We start from the raw sequence: 22,148 nt of genomic DNA on the forward strand, positions 1-22,148 counted from the left end.
CCATGGCTGTCATTTACAAATTGCTTTAGTAGATTTTATTGTTATTATTTAAAATTCATTATTAATTTTCATTCTATTTTGATGTCAAAAAGATTTATACGCATTATCAGAAATAATTTTGCTATCGAAATTAAAACGATTGAAAAACTATATGTCGGGTCGAGAAACATAAAAGATTTTAGAAAGAATTTTAGTAAAAAATCGGTAAGACAAACAATACTTAAAGAAATTAATAATCCAAAAAAAAAATAATGATGCAATTTTAGAACACCTTAATAATTTTACGGATACTGTTGAGAAATTAAGTGAGATAGGTATCGAGATCAATAAGAATTTATTTAGTATAATAATTTTATACAGTTTTTAACAATGTTATGAAAGTTTCCACATAGCAATCGAGAGTAGAAATAATCTACCAGAACCAGATTTCAAAATAAAGATTATTGAAAAATCAGAAGCTAGAAAAAATATTGAAAGTAATGAAATAGTAAAAAAAAAGTAGTAACATGTCAAATTCTAATTTATTACAAATAAAAATAAGGAGTTAATAGAATGCTTCGAATATCATAAAAAGAACATTATGCGAAAAAATGTCGCAGTAAAACTTTAAGACAAAATAATTACCTAGAAACCTACTTGATCAATGTAGATACAAAGGATTTATGGTGTTTAGATAGCGGTTGTAGTATTTACATGACACGTAAAAAGAATTTATCAAATTTAGACAAAAATAACACCTATGATATTGAATAAACTGATATTAGAAAATTGTTACGCACAGGTTGAAGGTAAAGAAGTTGGTATTAATATTCCAGAAACTCCAGGATTTAAATTGACAAACACACTTTACATAACATTATTAACAAATGACTTGATATCTGTTGGAAAATTGTTAGACAATAATGCAACTGTTTTATTCAATAGAAAAGATGCTACGGTTAAACAATATGATTTTAATGAGAGCAAATAGAAAAGATGACAGATTATACATAATATATTAAAAAAACAACGTAGAATAAAAACTTTGCTAGTAATGACAAAGATATAAATGAATGACATAAAAGGTTAGGTCACTTAAATGAAGGTCCATTAAAAATAACATTACAAAATAAGTCATTTCTAGAATTACAATTCTGGAAGTAACTCATTTTGACGCAAATTCATGACCCATGATTATTTTTGTATATTACAAAAAAACTACATGAACTGACAACCATAGATTTTTCCTTTTAATTTTAGTAGTGAGTAAATTTGTATAATAAACGTTTTATTATTATTATTATTTTAGCCGTTAACTGTTCACTGTTAAACATAAGTCTTCCCCATAAGGGGAATTTTGCCAGTAGTTGCCACGTTTGGCAGGCGGGTTAGCAATTGCAGTTAAGCTTTTAGAAATGTTTTACGAGGAACGCTGCTGCCCATTCCTCGCCTTCGGTTAGTCGCCTCTTACGACACCCACGGTAAAGGATTAGAAGAGGATCGTGGCGTCTACATTTGTATACATATTTCCTCCCTATCAGAACCAAAATCGTGCTAGATCAATCTATCGTGCTTCCTATTCTGGACTATGCTGACGTTAGTTTCATGAATGTGACAGAGAAACTACTGAATAAACTTGAGCGCCTTAAAAATTTAGCTATCAGATTTTCAGTCGTAGATATGATCATGTCTCCGCTTTTCGCGCTCAGTTAAAATGGCTTCCAATCCGACTTCGACGTGATATACACATCCTCTCCACTCTTTATAATATACTAATGATTCCAACTCTCCATGTTACCTCCGCTCTCAATTTGGAATCCTGCCCTCTCCCTCACATCCCAAGCGTGCTTGCCTGGTCCAGTCCAAAGTATTAGAACTCCCTACTTGTAAGAACTATTTTTTTTGAAACTCTTTCTCATTTCGTGTTGCGCAACTGTGAAATAGGTTTTTTGATGGGTGGTAATGGAATGATAACCCCAGCCGCGCTACCGGTATACGCTAGCTGGATACCAATGAGGGGTGACAGATAACGAAAGCAGGTTAGTTAGCTCATCGTGACGATTAACCACGATAGTTTCCAGAGGAGACCGCGTGGAGGTCGACTTAATAGAGTGTATTGCTATCATTGGGTCAGTTAGACCCCATTACTAATAATCCCTTTCTCCCGTATGGAACAGGTTACCTTCTAACATACAGGATAGTATCTCCATTATTTCCTTCAATAGAAGATTAAAATCTTACCTTTTAACTAATAATACATGATAATATTATGCATTTATTATTATATGAATAATCGTTTACTGTTATTAGGAATCATAGCTAAAAATATATACACAAGTAAAAATATTTTAATAAATTGAAAATCGTTTCTGATACATGTTCAGTCATTTAGACAAAAGAAGAAAATTATACTTTGTACACTGTTAAGTAATCGAATGACGCACATTGCACTACCCGCATTTATTGTTATTTGTAAGAGAAAGAAAGTAGAATGACTTTGTTAATTGATTATAGTTTTAAGATACTATTTTTAATTAATTTGAATCAAGCATGAGGATTTAGTCAAGCAAATATAGAATAGAAAAATAACTACTTGCAATGAAATATTAAGATTGTCACTTAAGTTTGACCGTGTATGAATATCTTTATTTTAGAACGAATATTGAACGTAACGAAACGAACGGTAAAAGGAAAATTGCAAAATGGTGATCTCCTCTTTCAAAAGGTTAGTACGAGTTATTCAATTTCTTTGTGACCATCTTGGTTTAATTAATAATCATGTAAAAAGATGTTTTCCACAAATGGTTTATAATTTGAATTTCGTATTGTGCGATTATTACACTAATTTTAAAGGTAAGCTTTTTCATCGGGCGCGACTCGAAGCAGCGTTCGGCGTTCGCTTTGTTCATCAATCCCCACGTGCCTTCCGCCATTTCAAGTCTTAAAATTTCTATATTTACGTACATTTTTAAAGATTACTAGCTTATACGTTAATAATAGACCGTGTAACCATATATTTTTACATATTTTCTTAAAATTTTATACGATCGAAGAGTAACAGTTGAATCGGATTGAATAGTCTGGCGGCGTGGTCATGTCGGGCGGTGGCGGAACCGGCATGTGCTTCAATTTCTGTCATCTTCTGGGTCGGCCACGACCATACACAAGCTGTACGTCGTATTCCCTGTGGACTTTTACAGATCGCAGTCAAGTGAGGTGAGACGCGCCAGCCGGCGCCATGGCTGCCGGAGGCGAGTTCGTTGAGGGTTGGCTCGTCGCGCAGGTGCTCGGTGAAGGTGCCTACGGAGAGTGAGTATTGCACATACACATGTAAATTTACGCTTTTTTAATTAGGTACCTTTGTACAATTGTGAATGTTAACAATTAAAATTGATGGCATGATAAAAACGTGATTTAGAAACGTAAAATCTAGAATGGAACTTTACATGTTTATAGATTTATTGTATTGGTTATTTTAATTAGGCTCATGGTTAAATAATTTGAGTGTATCTAATTTTGATTTACTTTATAGTTGGTTAAATATTTTCGATATTTCTATATAAATAGAAATTAAATGTTTTTTGTTGGTAAATATAATACTTGACAATGACTGGATTGAGTTTATAAAATGTTAATTTTAATCTAAATTAGATTAAAAACGATATTAATAGAATATACCCTCTTTATGAGGTGCCTATGTTTAGAATTAGATAGTTAATGACTGATATGATGATGATGAATTGAAATTCGTATATCATTGTTAGGTTATTTACAAATAAATATGCTCACCTCATGACATTTATTCCATGTGAAATAATTTATGGAGTATTTTAAATCAAAATTTTAAATTAAAATTTCTTAGATTTCATATTTCTTAGAATTGAATACTGTTACTGTTGTGTTAAACATTTCTTTTGTACACTCAATGTAATAAGTTTTTGGGCATAATCTGTTAATGATAATCTAATCACTCGTGGAGTCAAATCAACTGAATTGGTGTGGTTTATTTTAAATATGACCAACAAATTCTGAGAATATTTTTATTTATATCAGATATATTAAAAGTGGAGTTTGAAAGAAAATTTTGCACAATTACTTGAGCATATTTTTAAATGTACACACTTATCTATACATAATTGTGTCATACATCCTACTAGTTGTCCTTGGATATTATAAACAGACCAGAAAATAAATGTAATGATAATTTTTGCACAGTGCATATATTATAATTAAGTTTGTGTTCCATAAAATTGACTATAATTGTAGCGAAACCAGTTATTTTGATTTAAAAACTAAACAAAAGAAATTTTGATAAAATTTCTATAGGTTCAATCTGTAAGAATAAAAACCATTCAGATAAAATAAGAATTTTCTAATATGTTTACAATTGACAGAGTTATGAGGTAACAATCATTAAAAAAAAAACTACTAAATCAAGATAGATAGATACATACTCTTTATTGTTTCCTCCAAAAGATTACAATCAAGAGCCTCCATAATTTTGAAGTACTTTGAAAATGTATACATTTTTAAAAGATAGCGCTTAATAAATTAATAATAATTAAAATAATACTACCTTACAACTTTCATTTAATTAATTAATTATTTCATTGTATACATAGAATAAAATTTTTAATTTTGCATTTAATTACACCCAATGTATTGAAAAACAAAATTCAATAACAAGTCATATACTCAACTTACATACACATCAATAATCTAAATAATAACAAATAATCTTCATCCTTATGACAATCTGGGGACCATGAAATGAAATTCCGAATTTTCAGACTCAATTTCTTGTTTTTCTTCATACCAAAATCAACCCTATAAATGGAGCTTAACATTTCATTTGTCATAAATCCTACCATAAAAATCCAAAGGAATGATACTTTAGCATTTTTTATATTTTTAAACGGTATGTATCAAGTAATTTTAACATAAAATTTTTGTTTAATTCGGATCCGAAATTTTGGAAAACATTTCATGGTTGGCCCTCTGATATATGTTACCTATATTGTACTCTTTAATTTATATTTATATTATCAAAATTAAATTGTACAGCTATCATTTTTTATTTCTTATATACAGTTTACTCTATAATCTGTATCTTTACATTCACGGGCCGTCAACTTGTTTGCCTTTCTAAGTTACATAAAAACTTTATATTGAAAGTGTAGGTGATGTATTATGATTTTTTATTTTTTACTATTTTTACCTGTATACTAATAAAAATGTGTTTACCTATTTATAAGACATAAATACTGAGGATAGGTGTGATATTTAAAAATTTAACCCAATTGTTTCTGTTCATGCTCTATTGGTTTGTATAGGCAAAATCTAAAAATCACTTTTCTATTTCTCATCCTTTATAAGAAATCTTAACAACAAGAATTTATGGATTCCTCTGAATCATTAAATTTCAAACAGTCATTTAGATAACTGAGAGAATGTAAAAGAGAATTGCTAAATATTTTATTTTTTCAACCTCTACTACCAAAAAGGAGGCTGTAATTTTGACTGCATTATTTCATCATAAATTTAGAAATTTCAATGAGTCTTTAATCTAAATGTTTTACTCCTGCTAGTAGTTAGTTTGTAAAGATTTTTTTTTATACAACTTAGAATGGCAAACAAGCTGACGGCCCACCTGATAGAAAGCGGTAACCGTCGCCTATATACATGAGCAGTACCATGTACATAACTAGAGTATACCTATTGTTTCGCCCATGATACCCCCCATGCATTGCCATTCCTGAGGACTCAGGTGTTATTCCTCTGTACCCAGTAAATTCACTGCCATATCCCACCCTTCAATCCGAAACACAGCCATACAAACACAACTGCTTCACGGTTGAAATACGAATGGGATAGAGATACCCAAGCAATCGACTTTTGTACAAAGTCTCCCTCTGATATTTGAATATATGTATGTTAGTTACTTAATTACACTTAACAGAATGTAATTATATTGGGTGCAAACATAGACCCTATATTTAATGACCTCAACATATTTTTATCATAATTAAAGAAGAAAAGGGCTAGTGTAGATTAAAATTTTAGAAAAAGGAACTTGGACTTGAAATATTTGCTTTTTTTTTTTTATAAAATATTGTTATACCATAATAATTATTCATTAGATGCTAGTCAAAAATCTCTTTTAATTGGTAGGAGAAATATTTTTTTATGTAAATAACTATAATCGCTTTCGGTCGTAAATTAAATGGCTTAGTCAAATAAATTCAGAATCTACTATCTCTATCTAAGACTAATTTCAGTTTGATATTACAGAGAAACTTATCCTACGGACCAGTCTAAACTAAAATTAAATAGAATTGAGTCTGAGTTTAAATACGGAGCACTGAGAACTAACTCAGTGGCCCGTGACATAATACTTTCGCTAAGTAACCAAATTAAAAACTTAATTAAGCTGCTTCTAAAATGAGGAGCTTCTTAATATGTCTGTGTTTTTGATCGCGTAACATAACGAGAATACATCCTATTACCAGCAAACTTGTTTTTTTTTTTTCTTTTTATTGTTGATTTTTTTTTATTACTGGTAATAAAGGTTATCTATCTATCGACAATTCTGAATCGATTTATAAAATCATTTTTTACAATCGATTTTGTTTACTCTCATACCGGTGCTATATTGATTTTATTACGATTGGTGCTCCCAAGTTTTTTTTTTTTTTTTTTTTTTTTTTTTTTTTTGCAGCATAACTCTGTAGCAATAAAATCCCAAGTGTATTTTAAATACAATCCTGTGTTCTAAATTCAAATACATTTTCTTTAATGTGTTTACTATATCGACTCTTTTTAACTCATTTATAGTTACTGGCAGATGGATTACGTTCAATTTGCTACTTTTTTTTTTCTAGTATTCAATATATAGATGTATACTAGCCGACTCAGTAAACGTTGTTTTACCATATACATTATTTCGAGAACTATACATGAAAATTTATCGTACTACAATTATTATATTCGATTGCCATCTTGCAACCCTATTGCGGTATATAAAAATCGCGATTAAAAAACAGGCGTTGATCGTAAAAGCGTGAAAATTTGAATTTGTATGTATTTTTCAATGCTAAATCATAATAAAATAAAAATAAAAAAAATTCAAAAAATAAAAAAAAATATTTAGGGGTAGGTCATCCTTATCATTGAGGGGTATGAAAAGATGTTGGCCGATTCTCAGACCTACCCATAATGCACACAAAATTTCATAAAAATCGGTAAAGCCGTTTCGGAGGAGTTTGGTAACAAACACCGAGACACGAGAATTTTATATATTAGATTACAACTAAATCTATAAACGCGTGTTATTTCACAGACGAGTTGCAATTTGTAACTAGGTACTTTGATATAGAATGGAGCAACACGTGCATTTACGCTTTGTTAGCTACTGTAGTTGTTATCTAAAATTATTAAGCTGTCGTGTCACTATGAGAAATATAACATTATTATATAATATGTTCAGCTGTATAATTTAATATCGCTCACTTTATTTTAAACACACACACTTTTCTACAGAGATAAACTGAGCATCGTCAACATCATCTTTCTACCCTTATCCCAAATATTATTTGGGGTCAGCATAATACAGTTTTATCCATATTACAAAAAGATTTGGTTTTTAGTTTTACGACCAGCCACCTGCCTGACGTCAACCCTCTTTGGGAATGCATTTGTTGGTGGTTTCCGCAAACTGAGCAATTGTATAAAAAAACTTCGAAACATTTTATAAAATTCATCAAGAATTTATTTACATAAACATAGGATTACAAATAATATTGAATATATTACTTATAACACTAGCTTTGACTCATAGATAAAGCTATTTTTTTTTTTAATAAATTTACTAATTTACTTAGCATTTCTTTTTTTAATGTCAATAAAGTTTTAGATAAAAAGAATTTAAACAAGTAAAAGGTCTTTACCTTGTAGGTATATATAACTAAAACACATTATTATAAACCTATATAATTTTATAGAAAGTTGATCGCGGATTTTATTTATATTTGAAGTATTAATACTAAATATTGTATCATAGTGAAAAGCCAGCTTTAAGTTGACGTCACACACTGTGTTACTATTTTATTTATATACATTTAACCCCTTAATCATAAAAATCATTCATAAACCTATTTTAGCTATTGAACTGTTTCGTTTCTTTCTTTTATACTAAAATGACCAATTTAAAAGAAAGTGACAAAACAGTGCAACAGTTAAAGTAGATTTATAGCAAATTTTAGTATTTATGAATAAAGGATTTATTGAAGTTATCGAATTTTTGCGGGTATACAAAATATTTCTAGTTCAATCCTCTAATAAGTGAATTTTGTTTCACGCTTGTTTTCAGTATACCTTAGCTTATCTACTTACGTCACGCGTTGTTTTGCACCTATTATTTTTTCCTTCCTACCAGTATAATAAAATTGTAACTAGTTTATGCAAACATCAATTTTAAATAAGCAAAAGAAAAAAAGATATATATAATTTTACAAACCATAACATAAACTTGTTTTGGTTTCTATGGATCTTATTAAGAGTCCTAATGGCAACTTTTCTAAAATATCTTCTAGGTATAGACCATCGTCTAATTCAACTTTAGTAAGAACAAAAAAAATTATGTCCGTTTGTTCCGATATCAATAAATTGACTTACTGTCCCAAATTTAATATTTTTTCCCCGGTCAGTAACATATCTCGATTACGCGGACAAAGCTGTGAGTAAAAGGTAGTGTTGCTACAAAATAATCATAATGCTGTTCTTGGCGACAACTGACGACTATTTCAACCAAATTAACATGCAAAATATAAGAATTGTTACTATGAAAACTTACTGAGCACCGTGAATGGTTTTCTGTTATCAATTCCTCTCTAATGTATATACCGATCTAACATTATCGTGTAGGGGGGAAGGTATTGTTAATAATGGGCTGGTTAGTCCCCATACCTTATCAGGTCGACCTCCACGCGGTTCCCCCTGGAAATCATCGTGGTTAATTCTTGTCGAATTCCTCATGGTGGGCTAACTGATCTTCCTTTTTATCCTCACTATAATCCATCACTGGTACTCCACCAGTGATAGCGCAGACGGGGTTACCATTCCATTATCATCCTTAAAAAAAAAACATCCTGTCAAGCGGACTAATCGCGCAACCATATAAAGATTACATTGTTTCATCGTTCGTGTCGTATGTATTATCAAACTAGCTGTATACAGCTGCTTTGTTCGCGTGAATACTATTATTATAAATGCTACTTGGTGCATAGGATACTTTACGCACAGAGGGCCTACCATAAAATGTTTTGCGAAATTTCGAGGTCGAACGAAACACAAATTTGATGTTAAAATTACATAATACATACCGTTTAAAAATGTTTATGTTAAAGTATTGTTCCTTTGGACTTTTATGGTAGGGTTTATGACGAAAGAAATATTAATCACTAAAATTCGTAATTTCATTTTATGGTAAACTCTGATTTACGCGGGCTAATCTGCGGGTTACAGCTAGTCATAAACCTAAAGTATCCTGTGTTCTAAGTTGGTATATAACCTATCCATGTACCAGATCTAATTCAAATACGTTTAGTAGTTTTTCCGTGAAAGAGAAACAAACACGCATCCATTCATACATCCCCGCATGCTGTCGCATTTGCAATAGTAATAATGCGCCCGTGCGATCGCCTGTAAATAAAGTAATCTAAAGACGCAAAAATTTGTAGTAACCGCACGTACTTCACGGGCCGTAACTTTTAAGATTCCTTGGCCAGATGCCTAAAACTGTAAAATCGTCTTCTCCTGTTCAGTCTGTGGTCGTAGCACTCGCTGAATCTTTATCAGCTCAAGTCCAATGTTTAATTAAACTTCACGAAATGTCTTTGCTAGTTTGCATCTGGGTAATCGTTTAATATTTGACAAAACGTTTCTAATGTAACTAACTTTGTTTGTATATTACGTGATGTTTTTGTTAATTTTAAACTGATTAGTTAATTTTTAATAATTCCTTTTTAAACCTTCCTATAACTTAGAAGGGTTTTTTTTTTTTTTAGAAATAATTATATTTTAATGTTCATCTATTGATTATGATATTGGTTTTGCGTAGAAAATTAAAAATAATTTGCTAATTATATCGTGTGACATCAAAAGGGTTTGTGAGAATCTCAAATGTGTATTTTTTTTTATAATTTTAAGATAAATAGTTTTATTGTTTAAGAAAATAGGCGAAATTTACCATTGTAATTAAAAGTATGTCTCAAATTGAGGCAAACATCAGTGATTATATTTACAATTTTTTTTATATATTACCTAAAGTATTCGTTCTACCCAGCTTTGATATTGTCAATATTCTCTCTAAATTTTTAAACTAAATTAAGAGGATTTTTTTTTATATTTTTAAGCATTACAATGCTTAAACTTAAAAATTACTTGATTGATATAAAAAAAAATCCTTTACCCATATAAAGGTACATTGTCAGTGAGTAATATAGGCTGTACTTTTTTTTTAAGTATGCGATACCGGGGCCTATTGTTAGTCTTAAATAAACATGAGAATTGCAATAGTCGCTAAATTGATGAGATTATATAGCGTAGTTGCATAATTTAGATTATGCAAATAATTGGACGGAGGGCCGTAGGAGACAGGATGAGAGCATGTCAGTTAGATGTGATGACTAATATTAAAGACAAGAATTAACTATGATAGTTTCTAGGGGAAACCGCGTAAAGGTCGACCAGATGAGGGTATATTGCTAGCAATCAATCAGGCTTTATGTCCCCATCACAAACGATCCCTTTTCCTCCCGCCGGCGAGATCGGCGTCGGCGCAGACGCTGAGCGGGCGTGATCGAACGTTTTCATAGATGAACGCGGAACTACATGGTGACTGCAATTGGGAAAGAAAAAAAACCATTTGTGTAACGAGCTCGAGCGGCGCATCCTTGAAAGTTTAACCACCCCGCGCGGTCACTGCCGCCGCCTCGCGCGACCACTTGTTTTTCTGTAACTCTGTATTTTCGGCTCAAACACTTTTGCATAATAGCACTGTTTCATACTAGACAAACTTACATTATTCATTTGATCACATATATCTTTATTAGATATTACAGTTTTTTTTTAATACTTATTTGTGTTTACATCACAATTTAACGCGGCACAAGATTTATTAATTGGATTTTGGTCTGTGAAAGTTTGTACCTATTTTTTTCTTTTTGCGTTCTTAGTTTGGAGATGTGACTGCATTTAATGACTCATGCTTGCGATGGCATTGAAATACAACAAATGATTTTAGTTACAATAGGCTTCTTCACCTACGAATACAGAGTGACTTAACGCTTATCACAATAATCTATGAATATATAAATAATATTTATGAATTTAAAATTTTTGTTATCTAGCTTTTTGCCTGTTAGCTCGTACGCGTCGATTTCAGAAATGGGATAATGAAACCCCACTTCTAACTGTCATATCAAGACGAAACATATTTCCAGATTTTAATGTTGTCTTTACACGTCTATGTAAACCGCGTTCAATTTTGGTGCAGTAGTTGTTGCGTATTGCCTTCTGAATGTTCGCTTTTGTTTTTATTAATCCTATAAGGGGTTTTACCCCTTATTTCTATTAATGTTTCTTAAATATCTCAAATGCACAGACATCGTTCGGTTATAATTTTATTATATTACTAGCTGTTCCCCGCGACTTCGTCCGCGTTTCCGTCGTTTTTTGTAAAATAAGTAGCCTATGTCCTTTCTGACGGTTCAGTGGTTTTGATGTAACAGACACATTTCCCTTCACTGCTCTGCTCCTATTGATCGCAGCGTGATTAAAAGTATACTAGAACTTGCCCAGTGGTATGAAGAATAACTGTAGCAAGTTTCGTTAAAATCCGTCGAGTAGTTTTTGTTTCTATAACGAACATACAGACAGACAGACAAAAATTTTACCGATTGCATTTTTGGCATCAGTATCGATCACTAATCACCCCCTGATAGTTATTTTGAAAATATATTTCATGTACAGAATTCACCTTTCTACAGATTTATTATAAATATAGATAGATTAGTATTAAAATTAGAATATTTTGCCTGACGAAATGTGAATGTACCGAACGTTACGTTCATCACAACTTTAATAGTCTTCTAATGACGCCTCTGTCAGGAATAACGGTCATGAGCATATTTGTTTATCCAATCATAAGTTAGTTTTTTATTTCATTAATTTACTGTGAAATTGTATTTAACTGCCAGCGTAAACTTCTAAAATCAAAGAAACAATGCCATAGGATTCACTGTAAAATTATAGAGTACGGAAGCTAAACCCTATAGTCCTCAGGAATGGTAACGTCTATTATTACTATGGATATTCTATTATGTCCATGGTGTTGTTCATGTCTATAGGCGACGGCTACAGCTTCCCAGCAAGTGGGCCGTCAGCTTCATTGCCATTCCACGTATCTTAAAAAAGGAACGTGTGCTTTACACTTTATTAACGGTAGTACCAATCAGGGTGCGTCTACTGGTGCACGCTCGCACCGGTGCGGCGGTGGCGCTGAAGGTGTCGCGGGCGGGCGGCGTGGAGGCAGCTCGCGAGGCAGCCCTGCAGCGCGCCCTCCGTCACCCGCACGTACTGCGATGCCTTGGAGAACGCGTCCACCAGGGCCTGCATTACATGTTCCTCGAATACGCACAGGGTGGGGAACTCTTCGACAGAATCGGTGAGTAATCAAAATAATATTGGACATTTTCTGATCACTTGGATATTTCTTTTTTTTTTTTTTTTTACTCTACGGTCCAATTCGAATCTTTATTTTCGAACGAAAAGAACTGGCCAGAAGCACGATTATAACGTAATTTTTTTTTTTTTTTGTAAAATAAACCGGTTAATATTTTTTATGTAAGGATTTTTTTTTTTTCATATATAATAACATATACAGCCAAATTATTAGTCATCTTAAGTTTTCTGAGTAACGCCTTTACTCCATAATTGTTTCTTAATGACAGTTTTGGATTTATTAAAAGGTTATGTTAATAAAATTTGATGTACATAATTCTATAAAAGACCTATTAACTTTTTCTAAACCGTATTTTTCGGATTATGAAGTGAGTTGCCAACACTCGTGTTACCGTTGCGAATGGAATTCTTCCAAAATAACACGATCCGTCGTGTCCGCAGAGCCCGACGTGGGCATGAGCGAGTCATCGGCCCGGCGCTACTGGCGCCAGCTGCTGGCCGGGCTGCAATACTTGCACGGGCGCGGCGTCGCGCACCGTGACATCAAACCGGAGAACCTGTTACTCGACCACGATGACAATATTAAGATATCCGATTTTGGGATGGCGACGCTCTTCAGGTGAGGTACGTTCCTATTTTAAAAAGTTTTTTTTTCTCAACTTTTTTATACCACCGCACCGTGACATCGGAACGTCGGCGGGGGTGATGGACGTGATTGACCGATGAATTTGTTTCGCTATTGAAAAGCGCCATCCACACTGCTTAATGTCGACACGTGACGATCAGTGTAGTGTCGATTTTTAAATCCTCTGCAAATAAATAATATGCCCATCTAACTTATGTTATTGTCAATTTCATCCAAAAATATTGGTTCTTTTTTATATTTAATTATTGAAGTTGCTGTCCACTAGATTTTATATAAAAAAACAAGTTTTTTTTTTCTCCTTGCATCATATATTTCATTCGTTATTGATATCAACTGTTAACTGTCTACTGCTCCCCGTGAGGTTTTACCAGTAGTTGCCACGCATGGCAGGCGGGTTGACAACTATAGTCAGGTATTTAGAGATGTTTTAAACGGGAACCTGTTGCCCATCCCTCGACCTTTAAGTTCGCTTAGTCGTCTCTTATGTAACTCACGGAAAAGGATAGAGCGGCCCATTCTATACCGAGACCACATGGCTCTCACATATATAATTCTAATTAACACAATAACTGATTAATTTATCACAATTAACTTCATCCGAACATATATACATACAATGTGTTGAGGTCTTATAACATGACAGCCACGACACAAATTTCTTTATGTGATTTTTATATGATTGCCAGAACGCGTCGTGAGCATTTTTATAAGAGCCATAACACTTGCCACTTTTTACAAATTTCGCGATATGGATGATTTATAATAACCACAAGTTGTGAGCTATTATTTCGCTCAGTGAGAGTTTTCGGTCTTTGAGCGTAAGATGTATATCTTACTTCGCGACTATAGCACGCCACAGGACTGATACTCACGTATCGGCACTGGTAAGTGTAGACAGCCCTTAAGTGTGAATGATATTTTTTTTTTATGGGTGAAAATGGAATGGTAACCCCGTCTACGCTAACGGGATACGCTGGCGCGGCACCACTGAATAGTGACTGATGAGAATGAAAACAGGCCAGTTCGCTCATCATGATGAATTCATCAGGAATTAACCATGATAGTTTCCAGGGGGAACCGCGAGGAGGTCGACCTGGTTGCATATATTGCTAGCAATGGGATTCTCAATCTCCATTACTAACAATCCTTTTCCTCCCGTGTGAATGATATTAACAGCGCGGTGTTGTCGACAGGCACGGGTCACGCGAGCGGTTACTGTCGCGTGTGTGCGGCACGGTTCCGTACGCGGCGCCGGAGGTACTAGCGGCGGCGGAACGGCCGTACCGCGCCGCGCCCGCTGACCTGTGGGCTGCTGGCGTTGTGCTACTGGCTATGCTCGCTGGAGGTAAGTGTCTGTCTTGCCGTTACTCCACCACCCGCCGCCTTCCTTCTCCAGCCCCTGCAGGCGCCGCCCGCACTAACCGCATGCACCGTCGCCGCCACCGCCGCGGCTCGTCTCTTTGGTATCCTAGCTGTAGGCGTTTTTTTTTTATACCCTAAAGTTATGGTACCGAAGTTACGAGTCGCGTCACTCACTGCTACACTTTTTGTTTGTCGCCGAGATTTTTTGTGGTAAGAATTTTGAACTGAAGTTTTGTTGTTTTGCTAGGTTGTATTACAAACTAATGTTTAATTCGACTAATGATGTTATTGTAAATTTATTAAAATTAAGATGTATGTCAAGCCAATTTTTTTATATGTATGTGCAAATGGATCTGTCTTTCCCCAAATTCAAGTTTTATTAAGAAAAAAATCATGAATTAGACACAGTAACCGATTGCTTACAAGACATGTTCCTAGCCCAAAATTGTTATGCATGAGAGATTATTTTACATATTACGAATTAAGTCTGACATATCTGAAATATTGTTTGACGTATAATATAACATTTTTCCAAGGATCTACTTGATATGTTTGACAATTTAAATGTCTTGTGTTTACCAGTCTGTATTAAAACAAATTTATAATGGTAAAATCATTTTTAATTGAAAAAACCTACAGTTAGTTTTATTACTTGTTCTTTACAGTTGAAATGGTATTTTGAACGAGTGGTACATTCACACAAAAATGACCATTTAAACATGTTAGTAATTAAAATCTACTTGAGAAAAAAATTTTAATGAATAAAATTTGACACATAAATTACCAGAGAGAGACTTTGTACAAAAGTCGATTGCTTGGGTATCTCTGTCCCATTCGTGTTTCTACCGTGAAGCAGTTGTGTTTGCATGGCTGTGTTTCGCTTTGAAGGGTGGGATATGGTGTGAATTTACAGGGTACAGAGGAATAACACCTAAGTCCTTAGGGATGGCAACGCATAGGAGGTATCATGGGCAAAACAGTATACTCTGTTATGTCCACTTTCCATCAGGTGGGCAGTCAGCTTGTTTGCCATTCAAAGTTGTATAATAAAAAAAGTATTCATCGTTATTGTTGGACATTTGTTGTTTGTTTCTGTGTGTGATATCTTATTTTATAATGTACTTTTCATATTTTTTGTTATGCCCCCTTACATTAAATAATGTTAACAAACTGCTTGAATTTTTTAATCTTTAAAAAATTGTGTTTCTCTTAACTACTTTATAAAAAAACTAATTTTTTATAAAGTAGATAATTAGCACATGTAGCATACATGCAATGTGTTTACAATAAATTCAGTCTTGCGTGATGTAACTGTAAAGAGATTACTACAATTATATTTGGAATCCTACTAATGTTTGTATTTATAATAAGTTTACTGTTGTAATCTTATGGAAGAAATAAAGAGTATCTATCTAATATTGAATAATGTAAAAGTTTGTAAAAATACTTTGTAACATACTTTTTGCAGTCAAAGACGAAATCTACTGCAAGCTGCTGTTGGACAAAGACTTTTATATAGTCTCTCTTTGGGAATTAACTTTTTTTTTACCTTCTGTTTCCTTAGAAATGGTAATACCAACAGATGATAGAAATTACTATTGATTTTATTTTATGCGTCTGTTTTGGCATTTCTATTGGTTTATTGTATTATTATTTTTTGATGGGTGAAAATGATATGGTAACCCCGTCTGCGCTAACGGGATACGCTAGCGGGGCACGCTGAAGGGTGATAGATGAGAATGAAAACAGGCCACTTAGCCCATCATGATGAATTCACCAGGAATTAACCATGATAGTTTCCAGGGAGAACCGCGAGGAGGTCGACCTGGTTGAGTATATTGCTAGCAATGGGATTCTCAGTCTCCATTACTAACAATCCCTTTTCCCCCATTATTATTTGTATTAGTTATATCTGTCTTTGCTGATGTTCAAAGTAAATGAGGTGTCTAAAGTATTCATAGTGAAATAATATACATATAGTGCAGATCAATATATTGCTGAATTTATACCAACATGTCTAGAATATTTCCACTTGAAAATCTGAACTGAATGTATACATACTTGACTTTAGTAGTGTTGAAAATAAATATAATATGGTGGGTGTAAGCAGAGTTGCCATGGGAACGGGCCGATATGGCGGACGTTCGGTTCGCGGCGTGGAGCGCGGTCACGGGCGGTGATGGTGCTGCCTCTATAACTCCTACTCCGGCACTCAGCGGCGCGTGGCGCAAGCTGCCGAACTTGGCGGCTGCGTTGTTGTGGCGGGCGCTGCACCCGCGCCCCGAGCGCAGGCCCGCGCTCTCTGCGCTAATGGAACACCGCTGGCTGCAGGAAGACGGTGAGCACCTAACCAAATTATAATAAATCGATACAAATATCAATCAATACATCCATTGTGAAGGATGCTGACTGTAGAGCTAACGGTCAGTGTTCTTTTTGCATAATTGTCGGTATTTTTAATATAACATTAATAATTGTAAAAATAAAAAACAATACAGAAAAAGTGCCAAAGTATAGCAATGGGTAGTTACAAATCAGAAGAAGGTAACAAGAAAACTGCTTGCTTATTTAGTTGTGCAATGAAAGAATACTTTTAATTGGAGACAACAAGAGAAATAGAATTTGTTCCTTTGATCTAACTCCAATCAAAGAAGTCGACTCACTAAGATTCTGTACACTGTTGCACTGCACCGCATCGCATGTTATCGCACGACACCGCAGCGAGCCGCGCGGTGTGCCGTGTCAGGTACTAGGTGACTCTGAGTAGCTTTCCGTCTCAGAGCCGCCTCGTGCCTCACAACGGCGCCGTAGCCCACCAGTTGCGACGTACTCCGCGAGCAACACTGGCGTTATGCGCGACGTGGCCCTTTGGCGATTTAGCTCCATGACGTTGTGAGTGCTCATAAAGCTAGATTACCAAAGCACTGCGTCGACGCCTTGACTACGACGATCAGAAAATTATGAAGACCCGATTGGCACTATGGTAAGATTAATTTATAGTATTGATATAAGTTACTGTTTATTTATATCTATTTTGTACAATATCATTGTTTAACGAATAATTTTCTAAATACAATGCCACGTTTCGTTTAGCACCATATTTCTTATTAAGTATGTTAGGAAAAAGGCTTTCTCATCTTGTAATTGGTTCTGAGGACTTGTTCCTGTATTTTTGTTCATGTTTTTTTTTTGTATTTGTTTTTCAAATTAAATATTGAAAAATTATTGTAAAAAAAAAAGTTGATTGTTGTTGGATTTTCTTTTTATTTTACAATTATGTGTAGTATATAAGTCTTATGTAACTATTTGCATAGTTGATCAAAGGAAATATAAAGGTAATGTTAATACGATTAATTAAATGTCTAATCTATATTTTAATTATATCAATTGATTTCAATCTAAGTATAAGCTAATATTGATAAAAAAAAGTAAAAAAATATAATAACATTGTGATTAAGATATCATTGTACAATCTAATTGTGAATTCCCTTGAGTTTGTTGAAACTCCAGTTATTATATTTCGTTGCTGTTGAACAAATGTCAAATAGTATGTTATGATTGTGTGCCTAGTGGATCTGTATTGATACTAATGATGTTCGTGTATAGAGGGCGCATTCCGCGTGTCGCGGTCACAGCCGGCGGTGAGCGAGGCCGGGGGCGGGAGCTGTCAGCCGCCGACATGGAGGCACTGGTGAGCTACTCGCAGCCGAGCGCCGCCGACGACCTGCTGCTAGCCTCGCAGCCCGACGCCGCCACCGCCTGCACGCAGCCAGTCAGTATATCTCACGCTATTGCTCCCTATTTTCAGTCTACTTCAAAAAGTAGTATGTTCTCAATTTGTATTTTTTTTATGTTTCTACTTCATAACCGTCAGTTGTAAATCGATTTGGAAAAAATTTTTTAGCTCTAAGAATATACTTACAAATTGATTCTATAAAAAATTTATCAAAACCGGTTCTTGAAACTATATAATGGTTTTGTCATAATTTTAATTAGCTCGCTTTTTGTAGAATACAATTTTTATTTATACTAGATATATTTTGCCATATCGCTACATTTTTCAGTAAGACTAGAATATTTATTTATAATTTATTGTATCACAGCATGATATCGTTCATTGTCTTATGATAATACTGTATGTTTTGTAACCTTTAACAACACTACTGATGATTATAAGCAGGTTTCAAGAATACCGTAATTGATCGTAGATTTTTTCTTTTATCAATACTAGCTTGGTGATAGTCATTTTATCTAGTCATATTTTTTTTTTTTTTTTGTTGTACACTTAACTGCTGTTGTAAAAAAAAGCAACAGCTGTATTTTTTGCCCATTCTTTTCAGTGGAAATCGCATTCCGAACTGGGCAGTGGATAAAAAAATGACTTCAAAAATGCTTATTATTGAGTTTACTAGAATACAAATTATTTTTTATTTTATTTCCTAACTGATAATATCTTATTATTATTATTACTGTAGTTACTATAATTTAGGTGGAAGCAAAATAAGTTCTTATTTCCAAAATGAGGACGTAGAAATTAGTTCACTTCAATTTTGCCACCAGTGATACCAGTTTTCATTTCCCGACGAAATTTACTTTCTAAACTATGCGGTAGAATATAGTACACAATTCTAATTTCTGCCAAAGTTTTTAAAAGCCCAATTTATTTCAGAATGTAATGCAACGACTGATGAAGCGTATGACGCGTGTCTGGATGTTGTGCGATGAACAGGCAGCGCTACAGGCTTTGTGTGCGGTGCTGCGAGAGAAGGGATACGTATGGCGGCACGTGAACCCGCGTCTGGTGAGCATCTAGAGAATAATATCTACTGAGTCTGTTTTGGCCTTGGGATTCCAGCAAAGAATAGGCCACTCCTTCTTTACCCATGGGTGTCATAAGAGGTGACTAAGGGAGGATGAGGAATGAGCAGTGATGTCCTTCATAAAACATCTCTAAAGCTTAAGGTTGCCAACCAAGTTTAGAGGGGGAAAGGGATTGTTAGCAATAGAGTATGACAGTCCCATTGCTAGCAATATGCCTTATTAGGTCAACGTCCACGTGGTTCCCCCTGGAAACCATTGTGAACAATTCTTGTTGAATTCGTCATGATGGGCTAACTGACCTGCTTTATCCTCACCTATCATCCTTCACTGGTGCCCCGCCGGTGTATACCGATAGCGCGGGTGGGGTTACCATTTCATTATCATCCATTAAAAAAAATACCAAGTTTGGCATCTACTGGCAACACCCCCCCAAGGGGAACTTTATGTTCAGCAGTGGGCAGTTTGAAAACTGATATTATAATGATGATGACTGACTGAGTCTGTTTTACTTGAGGTTTTCTTTTTTTTTTTCTAATTCTCTCAATCTGGAGTTACTTTACATTTAACTAGCTTTTATTCGTGACTTCGTCTGAGTCACTGTGTTATGCTCACTGACTGAGATAAAAAATTGCCTCTGTCCCATATAGTACCTGTATTATAATTTCATTGTGATTGGATAAGCCGATAAGGCAAGAGGGGTAACAAACAAGCTCAACTTCGCATTTACAATACTAAGAATAATCATGTAACGTTTACGTTCTTTGTGCAAATTCATAAAAATAAGACCTCCATTTGTTTTTTTATGGTAATGAATCTCACGATATGTATAAAAAATATAGTCATTTTCATAACAAGTATGTTTGTTGCGTAGCTGGCGATTGAATGCAGCGCGGAACTGCATATGCGGGCGCAAGTATGCGCTGCGGGTGAGGACGCGAGCCCGGCGGCGGCGCGATCACAACTAGAGTTTAGAAGAGCGCGCGGCTGCGGCCTGCAGTTCAAGCGATGCTTTGTACAGTTGCGGGCAGCCCTGCAGCCTCTCACCGCTCCCTGCTGATCACGAGAGGACGATATGCTACGGGACCATTGATTGCATTTCTATTTTATCTCTGACAAGATGTTTACGGTCGAGCGAAAAGATTGCCCACCGATCGTTATTGACTCGCATGTCTTGGATTGTGAATTATGTGATATTTTAATGTAATAAAAAGCAACTATATTTCTAACCTGTTTTGTTTGAATTGATCTCATTTCCTTGATTTTTTAAACAATGTAGGTCTTTACAATATAGTGATTTTGGAAAATAGCCGATTGTTAGTACTCTGAATTGAGAGGGGCGAGTTCTGACTCGTGAATAAAATGAGTAGTGGCCCTATGCAAGAAAACTATATTACCCTAAGATATCTCGCAAATATTACTAACATAATCTTAGATCATCAGACGGCCTGTGTGCTTGTGATATAAAACAAATTTCTAAAACTAATTTGTTTTGTCGTCTATTCATTTTATTAAGTCCCCACAATTTTTTGAAATATGTTTAGAAGTACTTTATACTAAATGTATGCAAATAATGCATCCAAAGGTGTTACGTTCGTTTTGCAGATCTTAACAATCCTTAAACTTATACTGTGGGAAAACCTCGTTAGGGATTTTATTCTACAACGGGAAGGTTTACCGGAGAAAACTTTGAAATCGCACTGTATGCGATCATTTAATTTCTAGCGTTTTTTTTTTTTTTGTATGGGTGAAAATGGTATGGTAACCCCGCCCGCGCCAACGGGACACGCCGGCGGGCATCAGTGAAGGGTGTCGATGAGAATGAAAACAGGCCACTTGGCCCATCATGATGAATTCATCAGGAATTAACCATGATACTTTCCAGGGAGAATCGCGAGGAGGTCGGCCTGGTTGGGTATATTGCTAACACTGGGATTCTCAGTCTCCATTACTAACAATGCCTTTCCCCCCAATTTCTAGCGTGTAAGGATGAATGTTAGTTTCGACATTACGCAATAACTACTGTACCAAATTGTATTCAGTTTTCTCAGCAATGTTCTGGAAGGTCTAACTTAAAATCTGGTGTATAATTTATTTTGATACGCCTTTTGGAAGTCAAGTCAATTTCGTTGAGTTTCCTCTTCTGAGATCTAGTGTACGAAATAGTGGGCAAAAAGCTAGTTGGTTATAAATATCAGCAAATAATATAAATTGTTAATGCTCAGATAACTATAAGCGTCGAAAAATTTTGTATGTAAACCACAGCAGTTAATGATGATTGACAATCGATCTTTACATATAGTTTACAATGTGTATGAAGAGACCCATAAACGGTTAATAAGAAAATTATCCAGTATACAGATCAAGTTGTTCTGTTTTAGGATTATAAATAGTCTAGTGAAATTATCCGCATTTGAATCTCTTGACCGTCTACGCAGCCCATAACTGCTCAGACACGAAATGATAATTTTAACAGGTTCGTCGTTCGTTCTCAATTACTTAATCAGTTTCATTCGCAACAAAACCCGAAATTCAAGTATGCTATCTAAAATTTGTTACATTTTTTTATCTCAGAACTGTTGTGCGCAAGTGAGGCTGAAAA

At 34.5% G+C, this 22,148-nt stretch overlaps 1 protein-coding gene across 1 annotated transcript; it reads left to right on the forward strand.

Annotated features, from left to right (window-relative positions):
* Positions 1-2,619: 2,619 nt before the first annotated feature.
* On the forward strand, positions 2,620-20,775 carry LOC113512440 (serine/threonine-protein kinase grp). Its single transcript, XM_052898731.1, has 10 exons — positions 2,620-2,704; positions 3,180-3,288; positions 12,495-12,703; positions 13,162-13,339; positions 14,560-14,711; positions 16,839-17,066; positions 17,509-17,620; positions 18,335-18,500; positions 19,398-19,529; positions 20,421-20,775. The coding sequence occupies exons 2-10, from the start codon at positions 3,218-3,220 to the stop codon at positions 20,604-20,606; spliced, it is 1,434 nt and encodes a 477-aa protein (XP_052754691.1). The 5' UTR covers positions 2,620-2,704; positions 3,180-3,217; the 3' UTR covers positions 20,607-20,775.
* The last annotated feature ends 1,373 nt before the right edge of the window (positions 20,776-22,148 follow it).

The sequence above is a fragment of the Galleria mellonella genome, unplaced genomic scaffold (assembly GCF_026898425.1).
Source record: "Galleria mellonella isolate WM207_F2 unplaced genomic scaffold, CSIRO_AGI_GalMel_v1 utg537, whole genome shotgun sequence".
NCBI lineage: Eukaryota > Metazoa > Arthropoda > Insecta > Lepidoptera > Pyralidae > Galleria > Galleria mellonella.